The sequence below is a fragment of the Toxotes jaculatrix genome, chromosome 4 (genome assembly GCF_017976425.1).
Source record: "Toxotes jaculatrix isolate fToxJac2 chromosome 4, fToxJac2.pri, whole genome shotgun sequence".
Taxonomy (NCBI): domain Eukaryota; kingdom Metazoa; phylum Chordata; class Actinopteri; family Toxotidae; genus Toxotes; species Toxotes jaculatrix.
In genome coordinates this window covers 917,722-935,514 of record NC_054397.1, presented here as the reverse complement: position 1 = coordinate 935,514, position 17,793 = coordinate 917,722, and the positions used below count along the sequence as shown (strand labels likewise).

At 45.5% G+C, this 17,793-nt stretch overlaps 3 protein-coding genes across 7 annotated transcripts in view; 1 reads left to right on the top strand and 2 right to left on the bottom strand.

Annotated features, from left to right (window-relative positions):
* Positions 1–168: 168 nt before the first annotated feature.
* Positions 169–9,037, bottom strand: gtpbp2b (GTP binding protein 2b). Of its 2 annotated transcripts, XM_041035401.1 has the most exons (13): positions 8,994–9,037; positions 7,909–8,135; positions 7,031–7,057; positions 6,083–6,267; positions 5,670–5,781; positions 5,335–5,532; positions 4,890–5,064; positions 4,203–4,422; positions 3,484–3,619; positions 3,125–3,183; positions 2,542–2,713; positions 1,962–2,126; positions 169–1,886 (listed from the first exon to the last, which is right to left on the bottom strand). In XM_041035401.1, exons 2-13 carry the CDS (start codon positions 8,098–8,100, stop codon positions 1,692–1,694), a joined length of 1,836 nt encoding a protein of 611 aa, XP_040891335.1. In that variant the 5' UTR covers positions 8,101–8,135; positions 8,994–9,037; the 3' UTR covers positions 169–1,691. The 2 variants fall into 2 exon arrangements, with proteins under 2 accessions (XP_040891335.1, XP_040891336.1); XM_041035402.1 differs by lacking the exons at positions 7,031–7,057; positions 7,909–8,135; positions 8,994–9,037 and adding an exon at positions 6,370–6,578.
* LOC121180202 (nuclear factor 7, brain-like) lies at positions 8,031–11,936 on the bottom strand. Of its 2 annotated transcripts, XM_041035413.1 has the most exons (3): positions 11,701–11,936; positions 8,994–10,668; positions 8,031–8,135 (listed from the first exon to the last, which is right to left on the bottom strand). In XM_041035413.1, exon 2 carries the CDS (start codon positions 10,657–10,659, stop codon positions 9,016–9,018), a length of 1,644 nt encoding a protein of 547 aa, XP_040891347.1. In that variant the 5' UTR covers positions 10,660–10,668; positions 11,701–11,936; the 3' UTR covers positions 8,031–8,135; positions 8,994–9,015. The 2 variants fall into 2 exon arrangements, with proteins under 2 accessions (XP_040891347.1, XP_040891345.1); XM_041035411.1 differs by lacking the exon at positions 8,031–8,135 and having other exon boundaries at positions 8,743–10,668.
* A 629-nt stretch (positions 11,937–12,565) lies between these two features.
* Positions 12,566–17,793, top strand: part of ero1b (endoplasmic reticulum oxidoreductase 1 beta) — a 35,524-nt gene continuing 30,296 nt past the window's right edge. For 2 of the 3 annotated variants that reach the window (XR_005893933.1, XM_041035424.1), the window contains exons 1-4: positions 12,566–13,066; positions 15,575–15,694; positions 16,914–16,997; positions 17,233–17,274. Coding sequence is in view for 2 of the 3 variants with exons in the window: in XM_041035424.1 (XP_040891358.1) it covers positions 12,902–13,066; positions 15,575–15,694; positions 16,914–16,997; positions 17,233–17,274 (411 nt within the window). In the remaining variant the exon portion in view is untranslated. Of the gene's footprint in view, positions 13,067–13,933; positions 14,062–15,574; positions 15,695–16,913; positions 16,998–17,232; positions 17,275–17,793 lie in introns of those variants that run through there. The other variant, XM_041035426.1, reaches the window with a different exon arrangement.

The following is a 17,793-nucleotide window of genomic DNA, read 5'->3' as shown; positions in this document are numbered from 1 at the left end:
CGATTCACTTCGTTATTTTCCTGATATACTGGTAGATAATTACATTTTCCAAAATAAAAGCCTGATCAGGCAGGAAGCAAGTTGTATTTTCTTTTGATGGAGCTGTGGTAACCCCCCCCCCCCCCCCCCCCAACACACACACACACACACACACACACACACCTCCATCTTTGTGCTAAGGCTCTGTGGAGAAAGGACGATTTAAATAAAATTCAGTTATTAAAAATGAAATTATTTCACATCTTCTTGTGAAAAGAGAAGGAACTTAAAGCCACAGAGACGAGGTCTCAACGCGTCACTGCCACTGTAATAGTTTATTGATCTGATGGAGGGAAAAACAAAGAGATAAATCCAGTCTTTAAAGTCAAAATGCTCGGCTGCAGCGTTTGCGTGAGGCCGCCTCACTCCGACCGCTCAGCACAGCGTCCACGTCGTCCTACAGGGTCAGCAGCTTCCAGCACACATGCAGAATCAGAACAAAAAGTGCAAATCAACAGAAACTCCATCTGAACAGTAAGCAATTTCAAATGCTACACAGGATCCATGGAAAGTACATTCGATATTTAGGTTTACAGTTGCACAGAACCTCAGAAAAATTCGATTAAAAACTGCGTCAACACGTCACTGATTACAGATTTTCTACCTGAAATGACAGGATTAGTTTTTCTGCCGGTCAAAGAGCATGCAGGTTACGTTTGGCTGCATCAAACCTACAAACGTTTACATGAACGGACGCTCAACAAACTGGGAAACGAGATGCAGGCGGAGCGGTGAGGCTGTGACGAGCCGAGAACCTCGTGTCCAAACGACGAGTCGCCGCTCGATGACGAAACTTTTCATTCCCCAGAGACACATTTACACCGAAACGTTTCTCTGACGTTCAGCAACCGCGACAGATTTTCAGTCAAAGGTCTGAGCAGCCGGAGACAAAATGGACCGACGTGCGGCTGGACTGGGGTTTCACGGACTGATCCAGAGCCTCAGTAACCGGACACACAGGATTCGTCCTCAGGATTAAAACTGAATAAAGTGCAGAAACACAGAGCGTCGTCACACAATGAGCGAAAACATGAGCTCTCGGACCATGCCGAGTCCTGGACGTGTCCAATGAGTCTTTTTAAACTTGTGGACACAAATTAGTAATTTATGCTCTATGATCAATAAATCCCACACACGTGTTAATAATATGTCAAATCAAATGAAGTGTCCAGAAACATCAGTAAAATGCATCCACTCGTCTTCCTGAGTGGAGGCTGGGGGACGACGCACACTGATCACTGGAGTGAGAGACTGGCCCTGGAGAAATAAGCACCGTTCCTCAAATCCTCCCAAACCTAATCCTGCTGCCGTCTCATGACAACCGCTCTGATGAGAAGGAGCCTCTTCAATCAGTCTGTGGCACAACATCAGATTAACCGACCAGGCTTAAGTCGCTGAGGTCAGGCAGCTTTAACTCGAGACACGAGCGTCCTCTGGGAGGAAGATGGCCACGACGACGATGATGATGATGGACTCTGTAACATCGCAGCAGGAGGGAATGAGGACAAAACTATGGACCCAGGACAGATTAACATGCGGACATGTGACGGGAGAGTAGGAGGAGGAGCATCGATGACGTCCGACCGGTCAAAGTTCTCACGGAGCTCGACATCTGTCGATCCTGTGATGGAGGATGGAGGACGGAGGAGTCTCTAATGCTCCTGCAGGTTCTGATCGTGGTTCTGGTTCTGGTCGTGGTTCTGGAAGGGGGGCAGCAGGCGGCTGACGTGGCCGATGCCTTTGGTGACGCCCTCCCTGAAGAGCAGCTTGGCGCCCAGTCGCAGGTACTCTGGGTGTTTGATGAAGCGGAAACGAACCACGGCTCTCTCGCCCGTACGCAGCTCGTCCTGCAGCAGCGGAGAGAGGAGGTCACATGACGAACGAACAACCGACCACACGCTTTACGTCGCCGACACACCCACCTTTCCATGAAGGCACTCCACGGTGGCCGTCTGCCTCACGTTGCCGACGTGCACGGTGACCTGTGACCCCCGGCGGAAAGTCTTGGCGTGGAAGAGCAGGACGATGGCGGCTTCAAACTGGCAGCAGATGGTCGGGTTCATCTTGGGACTCACCATCACCATGCCCTGCAACGACCAATCAGATACCAGTGTGATCACGTGCTGACAAAACCTGCACACGGTGTGCGGTGGGAGCAACGTGACTCGCCACTTCCTGTCTCAGACTCATGGACTTCCTGTCTCAGACTCATGGACAGTGACTTTAATTTAATCAGAAGACAGAAGCCTGTAAGTCAAGGCTGAGGGACACAGGTGAGTCCTGACACCTTCATTCATTCACTGATGAATGAATCAGGAGCTGGAACGAATCTGAACTGAATCAAAGTCCCGCTGCAGCTGAGAGCGCGATGATTGGCTGAGAGGCCGACATCTGCTGATCGATCTTTGTATTGATCGACTAACTGCTTCAGATCTAAATCACATGATCAGACAGCAAACGTGCAGCTGGGTAAGAAAACTTTCAGGCCGCGTGACCTCTGACCTTGCGCAGCAGCGAGCGGTCAAAGTTTCCCAGAGCCAGCGTGGCGGCCTGTCCGGCTCTCAGCACCCTGCAGGCCGAGCGGTTCCTCTGGATGCTGCCCACCTTCAGACGCAGGAAACGGCCCTCGTCCGTCGGACCGACCACCAGCCGCTCGCCCTCCCGACACACGCCGCTGAAAACACACACGGTCGGTCTGAGGCACAGCTACACTCCTCTGAACCCCAACGCAGACCCACAGAGACAAACTCAAAGTGTTTGAGGTGTCATGTGACCCAGGAGCCTGATCACGTGACTGACGGAGATTTAGGGAAAAATACATTTGATTTCTACATTTTAATATTTTGAGAAAACAAGTTTTAGTGTTTACGAAATAACGTCGATGATCAAAATGTTACAGCTTTATTCTCCAAATCTATCCCAAAAATATTTATTACTGAAACGGATCATTTCAAAAACGCTTTTATTTTTTCGGTGGTTTGAATGTTGTGTGTCTGATAACTACGCTCTGCTGATGAATATGAAAACACAAAACTTTTTATACTTCTCAGACTTTTTGGATCCTGGATCTCTGAGGTCTCCTCACCTGTACAGAGTTCCTCCCACCACAGTCCCAACATCAGGAACCGAGTAAATCTCATCCACCTGCAACACACACACACACACACACACACACACACACACACACACACACACACACACACACAGACACAGACACACACACACACACAATGTGAATCTGAAGTCAGGTTCGTTTAACTTTTCTAAACCTGCTCTGGTGTCGATGATTTTCTACCGACATTTACACAGAGAATCTGGCTTTAACTGTATTGTTGAGTGTGAGTGTGTGTGAGTGTGTGTGTCTGTGTGTGTGTGTGTGTGTGAGTGTGTGTGTGTGTGTGAGTGTGTGAGTGTGTGTGTGAGTGTGTGTGTGTGTGTGTGTACCTGGAACTCTGTGAGCTGCTGCATCAGCTCCTCCTGCTCTTTGCTGTTGCTCAGTGGAGGGAGGATGTTCAGGAAAACCTTCAGGAGGTCCAGACTCTCTCCGGACACAGTGGACAGGGTGAAGATGGGTGTGATGCTGCGTGTGCGCACATACACACACACACACACACACAGTGTTTCTAATCATATGTTCGACTGTTGATTTCACTTTAGTCCAAATAAGAAGTTGATGTTTTGACATTAAAATGAAAAAGAGAAAAATGAAGCGTTCACTCGAGCGAGGACAGACAAATCCTCCGACAGCAGGTCACCTGTGCTCTGACTCTGCCTCCTCCCACAGCAGGTCACCTGTGCTCTGACTCTGCTTCCTGCCACAGCAGGTCACCTGTGCTCTGACTCTGCTTCCTCCCACAGCAGGTCACCTGTGCTCTGACTCTGCTTCCTGTCACAGCAGGTCACCTGTGCTCTGACTCTGCTTCCTCCCACAGCAGGTCACCTGTGCTCTGACTCTGCTTCCTCCCACAGCAGGTCACCTGTGCTCTGACTCTGCTTCCTGTCACAGCAGGTCACCTGTGCTCTGACTCTGCCTCCTGTCACAGCAGGTCACCTGTGCTCTGACTCTGCTTCCTGTCACAGCAGGTCACCTGTGCTCTGACTCTGCTTCCTCCCACAGCAGGTCACCTGTGCTCAGGTGGGTGTCCTGTAGCTGCATCACTCACCATGAGGACTGCGTGAACTGCTGCGCGGCGGTCACGGCGTCGTCGGGGTTCGACACCACCATGGGGACCTTGTTGCAGCCCGGCTGCTTCAGGACTCGCTCCAGCTGCCGGACGGTCCGGTCCACGGTGCCGCGGGAGCACAGGTCCACTTTACTGACCACGATGAAGATGGGAACCTTCAGCGCCATGGCCAGGCCCAGGTGCTCGCGGGTCGTACCGGCTGGAGAGCAGACATCAAAATAAAATACTTCATTACCCAGAAGCCATCTGACACGTGTCAGCAGAGAATCACACACTAACAAAATATTCATGGTTTTACTTTGGGTTTGTTTGTTTGTTTTACAGTTTTATAGCTTCTTGTTTGTGTTTGTTTGTTGCTGTCACTCCACCTGTGAGCGCGTCACAGCGGCTCACGTCTGACCTCTGCTGGTGGCTTTTAGGTGATGTTTTTTTATTTCTCCTCCAGCACCGGAGGCAGAACAAAAGCTGAAGACTCTTTTAGTGAACGAGACATTTTACGTACTGTGAAGACACGGGACAGACCGGATCATTGCAGTGTCTCATTGTGGACACTGATATCACCATGAAGCCACCACGTCCTGTCGCCAGAGTCTACGTAAGCACAGCTGTGAATGTTCAGTGTGATGTTGCTGCTTCCTGTGGGTGAAGTGCGTGGCGGCGGCTCACCGATGCCGGTGTTGGCGCTCACCACCAGCATGGCGAAGTCGGGGCAGTAGCTAGTGAGGCCGAAGATGGTGGTCTTCAGGTACTTGTGGTGTCCGGCCAGGTCGATGAAGGTGATCATCTTGGAGGAGCTCTCACAGATCTCCTCAGCCGTCCGGGACTCGCTGTAGTTCACAACCTGCACGACGCGACGGGACGAAGGCAACGTGTGAACAGAATCAGCGACACGCAGGATTTTACTTCAGCATCAGGTCTGTAAACTCACATGGTTTCATCTGAGGAGCTGCAGCGTGCTCAGTAAGGCCTGTGCTCATCTGCTCATTACATTTTTACATATTCATCTTTAAAGGTTTTGGCCTCAGGTGTAATCCAAATTAGAAATCATAAATATTAAAGTAAATTTGAAGGAAGTGCTCTGATAAGTGATTTCGCTCGTCGGTGGGATCACCTCTCCTTTGCTGTTGAAGCCCAGGATCTCGAAGCTGATGCTGGAGGTGCGTCCAGTCTGAATCTCGTGCAGGTGTCTGAAGAGGTTGAGCCGCGCCCTGCCGCGCCCATTGTCCAGCTCGCCCTGCGTCAGGACGCCCAGCAGGGTTGACTTCCCGGAGTCCACGTTCCCCAGCACAGCCACCCGCAGGTCCAGGAACTGTCCCGGTCCGAAACGAGAGGTCAGAGGAGAAGCATCACGTGTTTATGTTTTGTCTCTGCACAACAAATTCAAGCTCTGGGTCTCTCGACTTTCATCAGGGTGAACAGGGATGGACGTGGAGGACAGAATCTCACCTGCTGATCATCAGGAACTTTTCGAACGAGGACTTCTGCGATTTTCCGAGTGTTTCCGTCCAAGTCGTAGTCCACCTCCCTCTCTCGGAGGAGAGTGATGTCAGCCCCGACTCTGGTGAGACAGACGAGAGGAACCGAACCTGATCACAGCCTGATAGAAGAAGCACATCAGCTCGTTTTTTATGTCTTTGCATTTAATGCAGACCACTTTCAAAAGTTAACACCAGTTTCTTCGACTGAATCTTCCAGTTTCAGCTGATTTCAGTGAATTATAAAAATGATAAACAGTGATATTAAAAAGGAGATGAATATAAAAGAATAAAATGCAGTGAAGGACACTTTCTTCCTCAGTGGACACAAACCACTGAAGACAGTCACTGAGTGCTCCTGTATGACCGTATGAGGTGACCTACTTCTCCGCCATCCTCTTTAAGGTCCTGAGCGAGGCCTTCATGTCAGCCTCGGTCAGGCCGACCAGCAGGCCGTTGTCTTCCACTCCGATCTGGTAGACGGCCTCGCCGCGGCCCTCCTGCAGACGCCACTTCAGCTGCGTGGCCAGGTGCTCAAAGCGATACTGCGTGGGGTTCACCAACTTCAGCTGCAACGACAGCACAGAGACAGAAACGCGATGACACAGCAGGTAAGTGTCCACTCAGCACACAGTTTCGTCTACAATCTATTCATAGTGCAAAACAATTACCAGAGCTGAAACCATCAGTCCATATAAAACAAAGTTTGTCCTGAGGGTGACACTAGAGAACCACTGATGTCTGAGTACACAGGCTGAGAGCTGGACTGACGGCTGACACGCCATCGCTGAGCCGTTGTAAACCTTTATCAGGATAAAATGCTGCAGCTTTACTGATCTACATGTAGTTTTTACAGCCGTCCATTGTTTGATGGTTGTGTTTTTCCTCTGACCTCGGCTCAGAGGCAGCGTGAGTTAAAGTCCCGGTTAAGATAAGAAGGGTCCAAAGTCTGAGGTGGTTTTGCTGCAGGGTAATAAACAGTGTTGGGTGAAGTGACAGAGACATTGATCAGAGGGAGGAGATCACTGTCCGTTACAGAGATGTAACAATTGGTCGATTAATCACTCAATCAACCAGTTAATGGTTGTGAACCAGTTCAGGTCCACATACAGTATGAATTTTACATAAGGTCAAAGGTCAGGAACAGTGGTTCTCAAATCACATACAAAAACATTTTATATGAAACATTACTGAACAGAAAAAGGCCTGTGAAGATGAAAGCAGTGCTGCCCAGTCAAACCTTAATCCTGAAACTCCCCTAACATGTCACCACATCCTCTCAGAGACGTGTTAGAAACGTGTTCTGCAGAGTGGGAAAAACCAGTCAGTTACCTTATACTCAATGTTTCCTTCTTCAGCCTGGAAACAGACGGAGACGGAGGAGAGATGAGGTTAGTTTACAACAAGCTACTGTCAGAAAGACAACTCATCATGTTTGTGTTTGTTTCTTGTTTGGTGTGGACGAACATGACCCATCCAATGACTGTGAGTCAGACCTTATCACCCTGCATCAGTGCTGGACCTTGTTAATGCTGTAATGGGAGCGGGTTCAACATCTGTAGTCAGTGTAGTAGTCACTGTGTGTACGTGCTTTCTGGCTGTAACTGAACTGTTTTTTATTTTGATAAAGGATAGGTTATTTAATTAATAATGCTTGACTTGGATCTTTTCCTATATCAACAGGATTATCCTCTCATTTCAGCATACAGTTAATTCGCCTGGTGCCTCTTATTCCATTAGAACAACATGTTTATGCGACTGTTTGTCCATATTTCTACCACCAAACTTTAGTCAGTGGTAGCTTTAAGATTTAAACTATTCCAAATGTTGGACGCTAACAAAAGTAAACGACACACATGTAGTTGCCGAATTATTAGTTGGTCATTATTATTTCAGAAAAATATATTGCGTCTCCCTCTATGGCCTCTGTGCCCTGACTTTAAACAAGAATGTTTTTAATTGTCAGATATTTGAGTGCAGTTTGGCGGGACGTTTTCAACAGACGAGAGAACATCGTATATTGGTGACTGGGGCTCCTTAATGAAGTCTAACTCGAAGTCTTTCGGCGCCATGTCATGTTATAGATATTTTATTAGTGTGGTGTAAACAAACTGTCGCAGAAATTAGCCTGCGACTAGCTCCACTAGCTAGCTGGCTACTTTAGCGGGCTGGATGTCCCGATAATCCCCAGGCTAAAGACCGGTAGCTACCTCCGGTGGTAAATACGGTGGCGGCGTTTTGTTGTTCCTGTTGTTCTTTTTATTCCTTCTTCGCCTGCCTCGTTTGCCTCTTCTCGTTCGCGACTTTTTCGACGTCTTCTTCCCGTTAATACCGGAGCCGGAGCCCTGTCCGTGTCTGCTGTGTCCGGGCGACACTGCACCACTTTCGGACAAATCCACCATCGCTCAGCTCAGGACGTCACCGGGAGCAGCCTGAACTCACGGTAACGAAATAACATGTAATGATAACAACAGTAATAATACTGATATTAATAATAATAATAATAATGCTCCCCTTTCTAACATCACATGTACCAAAACACACGGCCTGCCTGTGTGAAGCCCCGCAGCGGAGGATGCTCTCTCCTCAGCATCATCAACGCCGCCAAGTCCGCTGCGCTAAACACCGTCAAGCTTCCGGCTATGACTTTCAAAATATTTCACCAGCAAGTTTGTTAAACGGGAAACAGACGTGAACTTCAAAATAAAACAGTACAGCAGCCGCCGAGAAACGCTTCCTTCAGTTAAAAAAGCGATATATTACTCAGAGGAATTTAACTTAAAGAGGAATGACACTACACATTGTGTTATGAAAGCTCAACATTACTTTCACTGTATTTACAAATTCTACCTCACACCTTCGGATAATGTGGATGCCTTGCAAGATCTGCACCTCTTCATTAAAGAGCATCAGTTAGGACAGTCATCAGTGTTTGATTCTGCTGTGATTCACATTTCAATGGCAGTGTAAAACTTTAATGGTGAAGACAATAAGTTCACTTCTGTGCTCAAAATGTAAAAAAAGAGTAAAAGCAGAAACTGTGACATCAGAAACAAAAACGGCTGACACACACCAACACGAAGCTTTTGTATTTAATCATTAGAGGCACGAAGTTCTTGCTTATCTGTGATCTGCTCTAAAAAATTCAATAATATTAACGAACAATCATCAGACAATATAGAATTATTACACTTTGCCATGTTTTTACAGTGTGTGTGTGTGTGTCTGCTGTCATCCTAATACTAACTGATGGGCTTATTAGGACACATAAGATTAATTTAATAAGTATATTCACCGATGCTTCATCAGAACAAAGATCAGGCAGTTTGATTGACAGGACAGATGATCAGAGGGGCGGAGTTTTTACCACCATCATTGGTACAGGGACTGAAGTATGGGTAGAGTTTCTCAGTGAAGGAGCAGCCATTAAAGGAGAAGATAAGAGCTGCAGCATCTACGTCATAAAAGGAGACCAGACCCTCCTCATAATCCACAAACACCCCCACATTCTCAGGCTGAGACTTCAGAGACAGACGGACTGGAGAACCAATAAGCACACTGTACTCATTTCCTTTTCTCAACCATATAGTCCAGTAACCATTCTGAGGAGTCAGTGTGATGTCTCCCTTCCTGTTGATCGACTCTCTGGCCACTCCTAAATTCCATTTCGGCTTCTCTTTAACCTGAACCTCAAAGTAAAATCTGCCTGAAGAGAAACTCTGCTTTCCTAAGACAAAAACACAATAAGAAAATCTCTCTGGATTGTCTGGGAGCTTCTTCTTCACATCACCATGATTTACTTGTTTCCCATCATCAGACAGGATGAGATGAGGATGAGCTGTATCAGGATCAAGAGTCACATCCACTGCATACTGCTGGACCCTCTTCAGCTCAGCCTCAAACAGCTTCTTCATGTCTTGACTGAGCGTCTCCTCCAGCTGAGCCACAGCTTTCACCACAGTCCCCTCATATGATGATGGACGGACTCTGACCTCTGTCCAGTCCTTGGTGGGTGGAGCAGCTTTCAGGGATGTGAAGTTTTGGAGGAGGTGGAGGTGGTCTTCAGAGAGTGAGAGCTGCTCCACCTCAGAGCTTCTCTTCTTCAGCTCCCAGATTTCCCGTTCCAGCTCTGTGATGAAGCCTTCAGCCTGTTTCTCTGTGCTTTTCTGTTTCTCTTCCATCTCCTTCATGAACTTGTTCAGGCCTCTGTCAACAGACTCCTTCAGAGCAGTGAAGACCTGAACACCTTCTGCGATCTTACTCTCTGCCTTTTCCTTGCTGAAGTCCACTGACTGTTTGATCTCCTGAATCTTCAGTCGTCTCTCCTGGATCATCTGCTGAATCTCAGCCTCTGTCTTCCCCAGCTCTGCCTTCTTTCCTTCATATTCTTCTTTCACAGGAACAAACTCATGTGTCTTGTGGTCTAACACAGAGCAGAGCATGCAGACACATGTCTGGTCGGTCTTACAGAACAGATCCAGAGGTTTGTCATGCTTCCTACACATCCTGTCTTCCAGGTTGTCCACAGGGTCCATCAGCTGATGTCTTTTCAGACCTGAAGCCGTCAGATGAGGCTCCAGGTGAGTCTCACAGTAGGAGGTCAGACACACCAGGCAGGACTTCAGGGCCTTCAGTTTGGTTCCAGTGCAGACGTCACAGGGAACTTCTCCTGGTTTGGAAACTTGTTGCTCTGAGCTGCTGCTGCTGGCTTCCTGTTGAGCTTCCTGTCTGAACTGAGCCACCATCTCAGAGATGAAAGTATTGACCCTCAGCTCTGGTTTTGTGTGGAAAACCTCTTTACACATGGGACACTGGGATGGGACATTCATGTCCCAGTGCTGAGTGATGCAGTGTTTGCAGAAGTTGTGTCCACATGGTATGGTGACTGGATCAGTGAACACATCCAGACAGATGGAGCACAGGAACTGGTCTTCAGATCGCAGGTTGCTGGCTGCAGACATGTCCACACACTGAGGACAAAAGTGAAAGTGAAAAGTACAAATGTAATTAAGAAATGTGTCCACTTTGATTTTCCATCGGGCTAAATGAGCAATAGAAATGAGAAATTAGAAAATTGAATTCAATATAAACATACATGTAGCATGTAGCTTTGTAGCTTTATGTGCTACATTTCACTTATTGACCAAGAGCTTGAGGTGGTGGTGAACATGTGTTTTAGTGAGCATGGAGGGATGCACCTGTAGGTGCAGCTGTTGGTACCAGAACACAGTTTTAACAACCCCCCAATCCACATTATTGAAATGATCTTATCACTGTAAAACAGAATGGCCTGGCACCTTGGTCCCTTTCTTAGGCATTTTAATGAGGCAGTTATTGAAAACAGTCATAACATCTGTAGTCTGACTTTGATCAATAAACACTGAGCAGCATGAACAGAAATAAAAGTACTCAGATTTTCTCATTTTCCATTTTTCTCTGCAACATTCTGAGGAACAACAATTTGAAAAACAATTGCAAAACTTCTACAACACTGTGCACACATCCAACAAATGAAAGATACAGTCTGGTGAAAAGTTAATAAAATTTTCCAGTTTTCTATTTTTAACTTTGTACATGGAAAATCACCATGCAATAAGTATTACATGGACCACTTTCATAAGTGGCTTAGAAATATCAGAGCATGACTTCAGGAATAATGTCAGGCACCAATAAGAATGGAAGGCAGAAAACAACTGGCAAAGCAAGGAATGGAGAGAATCCTCAAATTCTAACAGCCACCTCAGGCAGAGTGAAAGAAGAGAAAGATGTTATCTCAAAAGAAGCTTTCATTATTTATTTCATGAAAACTGAAACAAAAACTATGTTAAACAATTTTGAATTGCACTTAAATGAATTCTCAGCGTGAAGTGAAAGAGTCAAGTGAAATAATGAATGAATGGATGAAGAAATAAAAAGAGATAATTAAAAAGAAATGTCCTGAGTTGAGTTAAAGTTTTGGGTTAAACCAGCTGAAACACACTCATGTTAACTTCCGTACTCACCTGTGTTTGCAGATATTCTGCTGGGCTGTCCAGAAAGATCTTTGAACTCAGTTCAGTCTGTCTTCAGACAGAGCAGAGACTTGTCTTTAATACAGCTCTGCTGTGGCTCTGACAAACTCTTCCACTTCCGTCTGAACAACGTGACACTGAAGCTGCCCTGTACTTCCAGTCCTCTACCCAACACACTCTCCTCTCTCAGAGGTCTGCTGTCATGCTGACCTCTGCTGGACACAGGGGGAAACACATCTGACTTATGCAAACTTCAGAGACTCTGAATGAATTAATCTGCTCATTTTCTTTTCAAGTCACTGATGAATTAATCAATTTGTTCCATAAAAACATCAGAAGAAAGTGAAAAATGTTCTTGATAATGTCCCTGAGTCCAAGGTGATGTCTTCAGGTGTCTTCTTCTATTCAACCATCAGTCCAAACCCCGAAGACATTCAGTTTGCACTGATAGCCAGCCCAGTGGTTTGATGCAGACCAAATTTCTGTTTCCTGTCCCCTCTCAACTGTTTTAAAAATAACAACAAATAAAGAAATTAACGAGTTAAACAATAAAAATATCAACATTGTTTAATGCTTGAACATTTTTAAAACAATCCTTACAGAATGTAGGGTGTGTTATTGATCTCTTCTACATTAAGTACTGTGTGTAATCAACCAAACCTCACTTCATATCATATATCATGGAGGTACGTCTGAGTAATGTTATTCATTGGACAGTAAAATTAACAGCAGTCTGTATCAGACAGCAGTGGAAAAAAAACACGAATTTTCTTTGTGGTATGAAAAATAATTTTTCCAGGTGAAAGTTCTGCAGTTGGCATTTTATTTTGATAATTTTAGCCGGAAGTAACACAACTTCTTGTTTTGCTAATTTGACAGTGAAGTAGAAGCTGGTGGGCGAAAACTTATCCAGAGATGCACCATTATTACACGACGACCCGGCAGTGTTAGGGGAGCTACAACTGTAAATGTCCGTGTGAGGGTTCTCAGGCACCGGGCTGCTCAGTTCACCGGCCCGCTCTTATTTTCATAGCCACTGTTAGCCTGCTGATGCTAACTTCAGCTAGCCTGAAGCTACCGTAGTTAGCTTCCAACTCGCCACACAACAGTAGGACGAGCTCAGCGGACAGGGGTCCTGCTGATTTTTTTCTGTTTTTACTGTCCCACCGGTGCGCCGCCAGCACAGTGAGCGATGTGGAGAGTAACTTTACAGGCGTTCGGTGTTTTGCTGTTGGCCTGGTTCTTCGGGAACTTTGTTCTGGGTTGGTTTCACCAAAACACCGTCAAACCGCAAACGCAGCACAGCGAGAGCCCCAGCGGAGCCTCAGACAGCCCGGACCAGAGCTGCCTCTGCCATGTGAGTAACCTCCGCACACCGCGCTCATTTACACCCGGGGCCAGAGCGGGTTTTATCAGGCTTTAATAAGTTTCTGTCCAGCTTTAAACGGTACAACTGGCTCCACCGAGGACACCTTCTAGCATGTTCTACTGTCATCTTAATTTGACGTCACCGTGTGTTTGTGTGTGCGAGAGATGTTAGCTAGCTGCAACTCTGTGTGTGTGTGTGTGTGTGTGTGTGTGTGTGTGTGTGAACAGCAGTCACATTCAAATTGCTGAATAGTTCCGTTTTTTCCTTCTTAGTTGTTTAATGAAAACTTGTGACACATCAAGTTAAACTCACACATTACGTGACTTTTCTTTAATCCTTCGTATAGAAAATAACATTTCCAGTGTAACGTAACTGGAGGTGAGATGTGGCTTTGCTGTAGGCTCCTGTAGCTGATTTCCTTCGCCTCAAATAAATTATACTTTCGCCGTTTTGAAGCTTTACATTAAACGCAGTGGGGACGATGAAGACAAATTAAAGAAGCGTACATATCCGAAACCACGCGTTTGAACTCGGACACAGATTCAGATTTTAGCCAAACTGATGTTATTCCTATTACTAGTAGAGCGTGGTGTACTCTGATTGGCTGCTGGCGGAGCTCCCAAACCCTGCCCCCTCGTGGGAGTTGTAGTCTTTTGGTTCACAGCCAACACGCGCTCCTAACGGCCTCAGAGCCCGCAGAGGACTACAAACCGGCAGGCGCCAGCAGGAGGGCGGGGATCACTTTGACAGCTGGCTGTTTGGAGGCGCGGCCCCGGGCGGGCATGGGGCTGGAGGTCTGTAATGACAGCTCAGCCCACAGACAGAGCTGCTGCTGCTGCTGAGACACATGGGATCCGAGTTCACCAAAGGGAAGTTTTAATCTGAAGGAGTTAAGACAGAAAGCAGAAGTAGGAAGCAGGATGCTGAGAGGAATTTGCCTCCTCCTGCCTTTCCTGTCGCTCGGTGGACTGCTGCACTCAGAGGTCAGCTGTGCTTTTGTGTCATAATGAGACTTTGCAGGTGTTTCTGAAGGTCTGTGAGCAGCAGGAGGAAAATCTGACCGACAGCAATGTCAGAAAAAAAGATTTGAAATAAGAAGGAGAGGGCCATATCAGTGTTTTTAACATTTAAGCTCTTATGGTTCATTCTTGAAAGTCAAGTGTCCAAAGCTGGCTCCATATGGTTGGTCATATCTCGGCCTGGTAACTTAACTTTGGGTTTGTTTGTTATACCACTCATATACTCATATAAGGCAGTAGAGCGGGCAGTGTTATGTATTTCCATGGTAGTTGCCTGAAAAGAACAATATAATTTCTTAAGCAAAATAATTATAGGTCAGAATGTCTTTGAAAAAAAAATCTGCCTCTAAAAAATTAAAATGAACAGTTTACAAACCCATGAGCTAAAAAACAATAATTCAGCTATAACCAGCTGTAGTTACTGTGCAAAAACCTACATGTTTAATTGTTCAAGCAGCTGCTGGTGTCCACTGAAAATAAGTTTCAGTAATGTAAAATAAACACAGTGCAGACTTTTTACACACGTGTAAAAACACCACTGTGATCATGTTACATGTCAGAGCTGGTGATCCCGCCCTTTAGCTTGTTTGTATACTCATGTATGCAAATTAAAAAAACAAAAGATAAACGTAGACCAGCAAAGCTCAGGCAGAAAAAACCACCCAGTGAACAGACGAACAGATTCTACATGATGCTCAGACACCAGACTTTGAATTACTGCTCAGTAAATAAGCTGTTGGTTAGAATTTGTTCTTTCAATGCAGGTTTCAGTATCAGGAAATGAATAATAAGCCGTGTGTTTGCGTTCAGCCAGTTAAACCAGGTGTTTACAGTGGACTAAGACTACAGGTGATGGTTGGTTACCAGCTTCTTGCTTAGCTCGACACTTCACACCTTCCTCACAACAAGCTGGTGGCGTTAATGCCCCACCCATAATGCCTTCCTCTGTTTACTGAACGTATTCATGTTCTCAGATTTACGTTCGGCTTGTTCGGTTCAGTTGTCCCTCAGATCAAACACATAGCGGCTGAGTCTGAAGGTGCAGACTGTTGATCAGAGGGAGGTCTGGATTCTGATTCACCTGTGTGGGTTCAGGTAACAGTGCACTGTGTCCTCTCACGGTGGATGTATTATGGATGTATCTGCAGACAGGACAGGTGGAGACAGGTGGATGGACATGCTGCTGATGCTCATGCAGCGTGTTGTTGCAGATCAACATGTTTTGTGAAAAATAACAATAAAACTTTATTTACATGTTAATGGACAACACAGAGGGCTGAACAACAGATGCAGAAAAGAAAAGAACCCGAAGAGACGGAAGACACATTCAGGCCAAAATATGCCAGTTATAAAAACGATCACTGACTAAGCATTTAATTTAGTTTGGGTTGTTATTTGGTTGTTTGTTGTTTGGAAAGTTGGGATCTAAAAGTTCTCATTGTGCAGTGAAAGCCTTTTTCTCTCCGCTCTGCTCCAGCTCACCGGCGTCCTGGATGACTGCTTCTGTGACGTTGAAAGCATCGATGTGTTCAACAACTTCAAGGTTTACCCTCGAATCAAGAAGCTGACAGAGAGAGACTACTTCAGATACTACAGGGTGAGAGCTGCTGCTGCTGCTCTGCAAATGCTTTCTGAGCTGTGTCGTTTACTGTAAACTGCAGTGGCCAGGTTCGTACTGTATCAGGAAAAAGAATAATGTTTGGATGTGTGGGGACAGTCCGGGGAAAATGTACAGTGTATGTACAGTGTTCCTGAGCAGCCATGTTCACTGTCAGGTGAACTGATGTCCTTTAAAAACAGTCACAGACTTTATTTTTCTGTTATTTTACCATTTGAGTGACAACAGTTCCGTCCTGGTGTACACAGCACTTTGGATGGGACACTGGCTGATACTCAGATTCATGCTGATCTTACACAAACCTGTCTCCTGTCTGTGTAAATGCTTTGGTTCACTCTCTGAGTCCGACTGTGAAACAGCACAGCAGCTGCAGTATTTCTACTTTTTCCTTTAGAGCCGGTTACGAGGCTGGTGACAGAACAGGAAGGACGAGCGACGTGTTTGTGAAATATTGTGAAATACGTGGTCTGTTGCAACTGGAGTCCATGAACACACAGTAACACAAAGACAAAATACAAAGGTGTTTGCAGTGAGTTCTTAAACTGTCGTGTTAAACTGGAACTATGGGGACATTTCTGTCTATGTCTCTTTGGCTGGACAAGCTGCGACCGGCTGCAGTTTGGCCGTTGCACTTTCAGGATGAACTGATACCAACAGTTTGTGTTACATCGTCACACGGCGTTGACAGGTAGTGTTTGCACCTTTGTTGCTCGAGCGACTGACTTTTTTTTTTTTTCACAAAAGCACCTGGTGACAAGTGTAACAACGGTTTGGACAAACCTTAGCTACTTTCCATAGATGAGAGTTTAATTAAATGAAAGTTTTTTTGAAAAGTTTTTATTCTGTTTTGTTTAAGTTATTATCCGGGATGTTTTTAACCAAACTAAAAGCTCCAGTAACAGACGTCAGCCGTCTGTAGGTAAAACTGTTTGTTGTAGAGAAGGTGATTCATTACCATACCAGATACCAGCATATTTCAGCTTAAATTAGTTTCTATAAATTTGAGACCTGCATTTGTGTCTAAGCACAACATTTCAAAAATAAAGTTTATTTTATTTCTAACAGGATCTAACTGGATCCTGGAGCTCCAGGTTCACTGGACGTTAGATTATAATGGATTTAAATTGAAACTCCTTTGTTTGATCAGCTGAACTTGAACCCTGGCTCCTTCAGGACGTTTGTTCTGTCCTCTCTGCAGGTGAACTTGAAGCGACCATGTCCCTTCTGGCCTGATGACGGACACTGCTCCATCAAAGACTGTCATGTGGAGCCCTGTCCTGAGGTCAGAGGTCAAACACACACACACACATCTATTAAACCATAACAACAACGATAATAATGATATGATATAATTATAATATTATTACAGTTATGTTTAACATCAGTTTAACAAAACGTGTCAGCTTTAAGACGCTGATTAGCTCATGAAATAGTGTTTATACAACGGATCTCTGATCGTTCATTTATTTGTTTGTTTGTTTGTTTGTTTGTTTGTGGATCTTTGTTGTGTTTGACAGAGTAAGATCCCCGTTGGCATCAAGTCTGGGAACTACAACAAGGTGAGACTGAAGTTAAAGTGAGAATACAAATGTTGGGTTTTACACCACTAAAAACATTTAGATTTTGATATTTGTCCCAGCGTCTTTAGGTCCGAGCATCGTTCCAAACCCTGATTCTTAATTTTTTCATTCAGAAACATGAGAAGTTTCTATGAAATCCTTTTATTCCCCAAACATTTTCAGCTGTTGTAGCTTCTGCATGGTGATGTCTTTCCTTTATATACAAACTACAGAATTCTGCTGTCTCTCTATATACAGATATATATATCTTTTTTTTTTTTGCTGTCAACAAATCTTGTGTAAACCTAAGCCAGCAGCGTATTAGTCTGTCTCTCAGCACGTCCTGTCTTCCCTCTGTCTGTGGGACACACACTCATCCCTGGACGTCAGGTGCCTTTAACTAGTTTAATGGAGTTAAGGACCAGCTGCGTTTGTTCCAGCACTTTCTGTCTCATCAGCTGATTCACACACACACACACACACACACACACACACACACCACTCAGCTTATCTCCTCTG

What these genes read in the sequence shown, in the direction of transcription:
- gtpbp2b (XM_041035401.1), bottom strand. Translation starts at nt 8,100, where the DNA reads ATGGTGGATTTGTCCGAAAGTGGTGCAGTGTCGCCCGGACACAGCAGA. An exon ending in GAGCGCCAACACCGGCATCG is followed by an intron (nt 4,423 to 4,889) that starts GTGAGCCGCCGC and finishes TCTGCTCTCCAG; the next exon opens with CCGGTACGACCCGCGAGCAC. An exon ending in CAGTTCACGCAGTCCTCATG is followed by an intron (nt 3,620 to 4,202) that starts GTGAGTGATGCA and finishes GCGCACACGCAG; the next exon opens with CATCACACCCATCTTCACCC.
- LOC121180202 (XM_041035413.1), bottom strand. Translation starts at nt 10,659, where the DNA reads ATGTCTGCAGCCAGCAACCTGCGATCTGAAGACCAGTTCCTGTGCTCC.